At 38.2% G+C, this 6011-nt stretch overlaps 1 protein-coding gene across 1 annotated transcript; it reads right to left on the reverse strand.

The window, feature by feature from the left end:
- Positions 1-1959: 1959 nt before the first annotated feature.
- Positions 1960-4118, reverse strand: atp6ap2 (ATPase H+ transporting accessory protein 2). The gene is made up of 8 exons (XM_079562428.1): positions 3968-4118; positions 3702-3830; positions 3506-3601; positions 3297-3434; positions 3166-3219; positions 2939-3088; positions 2750-2869; positions 1960-2640 (listed from the first exon to the last, which is right to left on the reverse strand). The coding sequence occupies exons 1-8, from the start codon at positions 3986-3988 to the stop codon at positions 2446-2448; spliced, it is 903 nt and encodes a 300-aa protein (XP_079418554.1). The 5' UTR covers positions 3989-4118; the 3' UTR covers positions 1960-2445.
- Between the last annotated feature and the right edge of the window lie 1893 nt (positions 4119-6011).

The following is a 6011-nucleotide window of genomic DNA, read 5'->3' on the forward strand; positions in this document are numbered from 1 at the left end:
ATCATATTTATTTCCAATGTTTTTATTGATCTAATCAGAACTTTAAGACAAGAAAAAAAAAGCTGTGTAAAATGCATTTATATTCAGAACAGTAGGCCTGAAAAGTAGAACAATTAAATATTTTGTATCAAGATAACAACAATAAAACATATTTTGAAATAAATAATATATTAATAATGAATAATAACAATAATAGATTGACACAGCCAATCAGCGGGACATGTTTACTTGTTCAGACCCGCCTCTAGCTACATTTTGAACTTGTGGATGGCGCACGTGCCATTCAATCAAACGTTTTAACTGTTTGTTTTCTATCCGCAAATGACTGACCAAGGTAAAAGTAAGGACATTTATATAATCGCAGACACTTGTAATCACTTTCACATGAAAAACTTTTGCAGCGGAAGCGGGAATCAGCCGTACCGGAATCCAGCGGCCGCCGGGGCTCGATCGGACCGTGGCTCAAAGCTAGCCCGAGGATCACGCAGCTTTCCCCGGCTATAAGCCCACAAAGACCCGCCGCAGTTTCTCGGATCACGGACTGAGCACGACCACGCCAGAGCTGCGCATTTTGGGTGCTTGTCGGCTAATGGAGTACACGTCCCATGAAGACAACAAAAGGTATGATAAGGCATTAGTAAAAGTCATTTTGTAGAGAAATGTTGTCGGAAAACTTAGGAAATACTTTGCAAGTTCCGTTGTTTTAAAGCTTAGTAGCCTTCCTAACTTTTGGCGTTGTAAAGTAAATGTGTTTTTTACCACCACAGTATGTTGTAAACACAGAAAAAAAAACAGACCTTGTTGCAGGGTCTTCAACTAGTTTTTGTATTGAGTGATAGGAGATAGAAATAGAATCTAAATTTGTGAAATTTGTTTTGGGGATGGTCCTTTTTCACTTTGGCACTGCTCCAAGCTGTACACAGGCTTGAAATGTGCATATAAACAATTTGCTTGAACAATTCGGACATGCAGGAAGGATTGTGAAAGCTAGAAACGAGTTTGGGCCAAATAAAGAGATGTCAGGTACCCCAGCATGTGCCATACGTAATTTTACTAAAATACTAATTAAGATTTTAAAAGCGTTCCTGGGGTAAGCTTTTATGTTTTCAAAACAATTGGCAACAAATTAAGTAGGCGCAAAAGCTTTAATAACACAAAACCTAACCTAGACTAGATTGTGGCATAATAATAATCATCATCATAATCATAATAAAGTAAAATGTAGTATTGTTTTGCATTAATCTGTACATTTTTGTGCCCTGTATTTTAAACAGGAAATGTTTACAAATTTTTCAAGCATTTTAAAAGAAAAAACTAAAAATAGCATTTTTTTCTTATCTGGTCATAAGGTTGATAATCGTGAATAATCGTAAAATCACAATATTTTCTCACTATAATAATCGTTACTTGAAAATTTGGGCAAGCACTCGATTATGATCTCATTTTTATCCATCCCGATCTGGCCAACCTAATAAAAAGTAAACAGTACATTTCTGTGACCGACCACTAGGCGGTGCTATTATAATATGCTGTTGTGTAAATGGTCCGACCACCAGCAAACTACCACCGGGCTCGAGCTGACCGTCTCAGCCTCTCATTACTGCTATATGTGCATACAGTAACCCACAGTAAGACTTGAGTAACACAGCATCAAGCTACAACAATGATGAAACCCCACGAATGGCTGTTTAATAGGACAGTTTCCCCATATACTTTCATTTTCTTATGAATGTTCTCCAAATGGGTCGTTCACTGTCGATTTCAACTAATCCACAATGAGAAGTCTTATCTTATTATCCACATTTGGCACGCACCCTCATGAAACCCAATAAATGTTTTGTTTCTAATCAACTAAAAAAAAAGAAGCATTAATTCATACATTAAAGTAAATGTTCGCTATCAGCAAAAAACACAACTTTAGTGTTAAAGATGAAGTGAATGGAAGTTTATTGCTCAGTGCAATTCAAAACAGGCAATCACTCTTTAATTTAGTATCCTGAAACACCTACTCCTCAAGTATGAGCATTGTACAGTTCTGTTCACAATAGGACAACAGCAAGTAATATCTTCAATAGGATGCTTTTGTATATTCAATATATACACATAATTTATAACTTATTATTTTTACAGCAGACAAGCACATCACAGAAACCAGGCACACATTCTTTCTTCAAAACATTACAATATTTATACAATAACCAATAAAAACACAGTTGCCGTCACTGGTGGACCAAGTAGTAAAGGAAGAGGGTACGGAATGATGCTAGCTGTTGGGAATGAAGGCTCTCCTCTTGCAGTGTATACATTAATGTGCAATGAACTTCATGAATCAAGGACACGTGTAAACAAATTTGAAAGCGCATCTTACCCTACCGACAGTACCTCACACACTACAAACATTCAAGGTGGATAATGGGAGTATAATGGAAACACAAGGGTCAGAACCTAGTCCATCCTGATTTTTTGGTTGGTCATCCTGTAGATTATGCTATCGTATCCTGGGTCCATGTTCCAGAGGTTGTAAGCAACAGCAATCACAGCAAGAGCCAAAGCGATCATGAGCCACAGCACAATGTTGAACACAACAGCATATTGGAAGTTGTACTTATAGGCCAGGTTGTAAGGGCTTCCAGGGTTGCTCTATAAAATTAACAAACAAATGTTTTAATGGAACTGAAATTAACAAAGAATCTAATCACAAATGACAATACAATGAATAGATACTAGAATAAAAGAAAGTTTTACGTACAATCTGCTTTGACTCCAGAATAGAGCGAGATCTTCTGGTCAAAGGCGCCTCAAAGGTTTTCACAGTCACAACTTCCACTACTGCACTGTTGCCATAGAGACTATACACATCGTCTGCAAACTGTAATGACAAAGACCGATCAGCATGTAGACAAATTATTCATGTGCTCCGAGATCACCCTTTGTTTACCTTTTGTAAGACGGAAGAAAGAATGGCAGTAGCATCTTTGTACTGTGCCGAGTCCTTGCCATAGACCCTGCTCAGCTCTTCCAGGCCAGACAACTCCAGCGAGTAGAGGTCAGGAGAATGGTCCTTGGCTAAATGTCTGTGTCTTTGTAGCTAATATTAAAGGGAAAAAGAAACATTCAGATATTCAAGCCAGTTAAAAATAAAAAAAGATGATAGTGTCTACATACCAAAGCGGTTATGTCATGAAGTACTTGGACCTCTGATAGGAAGAGCAAATCTGCCTGTAGAATGAACAATTTGAATTTGGTTAGTTTTTAAAAGCGCAGAGATGCAGTGTATGTGATTAATGTAAACTGACCTCTGAATTCCTGCTGAGAGAGTTCAGTGGCAAAGACGCCAGGATTGAGCCTTCTTGGGAGAGACGTGCACGGATTTGCTGCAGAGTGACTGGCAGGTCTTCAAACACAGCGTTTGCTTTGCCAAGCATATACAGCCTCTGATTAAAACAACAATATTTAGTCACTTTGGAAAATATGTAAAGGAATAGAATAAATTGGTGAATGTTACTTCTTCACTGGGTGCAAGCTGCAGCACAACGGGAGTGTCCTCAGCAAACAGAGAGTGAACAGTCTCTGCAACATTATCCAAATTAAATGGCACGGCCTGCAACAGTGAAGCAAAATAAATAATTGGTTTACAGACGATAGTGAGACCTATGTAAATCATAAATAAATGTGGATTTGTCTTAATACTATGGACTTACATTCTCCAAGGGGTAGCTGGCAACATTTTGGGTCAGTGATAGGTTATCTGTACCCCTCACAACAACCAGAACATTTGCTCTGGGACGCTGAAATAATGGGCCAGCAATCAGGCCTGGCCAGGATAGCTCCTGGGTAAAAGAACCACCAGAGTATTTTATTCAAGACTACTACATTAATGTCGGTCACTTGAGGAAGAATGTAATTATAATTGCACAAACACATTTAAGAGCAATATGCAAGCAATTCATGAAAAACTCCAGGTTACCTCTTGAACAGAAAAGCCCATAGTTAAAGCCACCAAGTCAGGGACCTTCTCTCCAGAAATTGGCCAATCACCTTTTTGGAAGGAGACAAACTCAGGAGCCTGCAGCACCGTCAAGCTGTTTCCATGTACACCTGTGTATGGGCCAGGGGCAATAATGCAGATGAGACAAGCTTGAGTTAACTGTAGAGTAATGTGGTCAATAGAAAATGCAGGATTCATCAGTGCGTCCCCATTTCCAATCCTGTTTTAGAAATTCTGTACAATATACCACATATATTGTCCAGCCAGGAAGTATAGACCACCATGCTACAACTAATTAACACTACCGTCTGAACAGCAACACGCAAAAGACACACTCGTGACTTAAAGCTGAGGGTGTATAAAAAGGAAGTTACGGGTCACATGATATTACACAAATAGGGAAAACCTGAGTCACTTTAAAATGTAGTAAGGAGGTCTAGACTACTGCAGACCAAGAGAGGATGGTTAACATTTAGCTAGTATAACGTTAGACAGTAAATTCTGTCTTCCATAGCAAGATGTCAGATGACCGTTGTTTCGAAATACCAAAACTGAGCGCGTATGCAATGTATATACACGATGTAAAATATAAAACATTGAGCATTTCATTAACCACCAAGGTTTATATTATGAATTAAGCTTTCGCGTAACGTAATTGCGGAAGCTAACGTCCACTGACAGCAGCGGCTAAAAGACGTCAAGGCGGCGAGACGACGTTAATGTTACTACAATGAAATAAAACGATCGCGCATTGAACATGAGTGTTGTGTTTCCTACTGCAGGAATCTTACCGCTGGAAGCAATAAGGAAGAGGGCGACCACAGAGGTAAAAACAGCCTCCATCCTGAGCCAGTTCTCCGTCGACATCTTTCTCCTTCAGCAAAGATCAGCTGACCTGCTCTGACGTCACTTCCGCATGAACCCACGCGCGTATGAGATTTCTTTTTTTTTATTTAAAATTGTTTACTTCACTTTCTTTTATCATATTGCACACTTTTCTTAGTCTCAACATCACATCATTTAGGCCTACCAAGGTAACAAGTTTAGTTGGGCATATCAATGAAATCAATGGAATACTTAAATACTTTAAAATTCTTCTTCTTCTTCTTCTTCTTCTTCTTCTTCTTCTTCTTCTTCTTCTTCTTCTTCTTCTTCTTCTTCTTCTTCTTCTTCTTCTTCTTCTTCTTCTTCTTCTTCTTTTTATTATTATAGCAAAAGCAAAAAGACACAAACTCTCGTAGAGACTATGAAAGTACTTACGTAAGTACAACGCTAGGGGGCGTACAACACATTTAAACCCATTTAAAGCGTTTAGCAAAATAAAGATTATTTCGGAGCATATTCCTTAGAATAAGAGCAATTTTGGAAATTGGTGGCTGATCGTCCGTGCATTTTTTTTTAACACTCTAGTGTTCTTAGGGAGCTGTAAATTACTTACTTAATAAAACAGGGGAAAGAGCATATTTCCTCTCCATTTGCAGCAGTGTATATGATATTTGGCCAAAAGTATAATGATATTAATGATATTTGATTATGAAGAGTCCAATTTGTCCATATAATACGAAACACGTGACACTAAAAGGTTAATCCAATTTTAGATTAATAATTCCTGAAAACCTTTGTATAGTGACGTTCAAAAAACAAATGGCTTATAGTTTCAACGTCTTGGTTGCAAAATGTACATGGCCAACATCAAACTTAAATCTTTCAATAAATTGGTTCACAGGGTAAACATTAGTTATTAACTTAAAATGAGTTTCCTTCACTTTTGGGGAAATTGGCCATTTAGTGATTGCGCCTTGATTTTTGTTTTCCCGATTGTCTAAACAATCCAATATCTTGAAAGAAGTTCCAGTATAGTCATGGATAATTTATCTGTTGAACTTTATACTAAGCTCCGAGGGGGCGCCGCCAGATTTTCATGACGCACTCGTGCAGTATTTATAACATACCGAGAGGTGGCAGTATACGCTCGTGCTATAACGAAACCTTTGGACGTAAACACAGTAAAGGACCCGTTTCG

The sequence above is a fragment of the Gobius niger genome (genome assembly GCF_951799975.1).
Source record: "Gobius niger genome assembly, chromosome: 9".
NCBI classification, from domain to species: Eukaryota; Metazoa; Chordata; class Actinopteri; order Gobiiformes; family Gobiidae; genus Gobius; species Gobius niger.

Bases quoted from the DNA above. Each gene is read 5' to 3' on its own strand.
- atp6ap2 (XM_079562428.1), bottom strand. From the start codon at position 3,988: ATGGGCTTTTCTGTTCAAGAG. The intron at 3,602-3,701 runs GTAAGTCCATAG...TCACTGTTGCAG, and splicing joins CCAGCTACCCCTTGGAGAAT to GCCGTGCCATTTAATTTGGA. The intron at 3,220-3,296 runs GTCAGTTTACAT...TTCATTCTACAG, and splicing joins CTCTCAGCAGGAATTCAGAG to GCAGATTTGCTCTTCCTATC.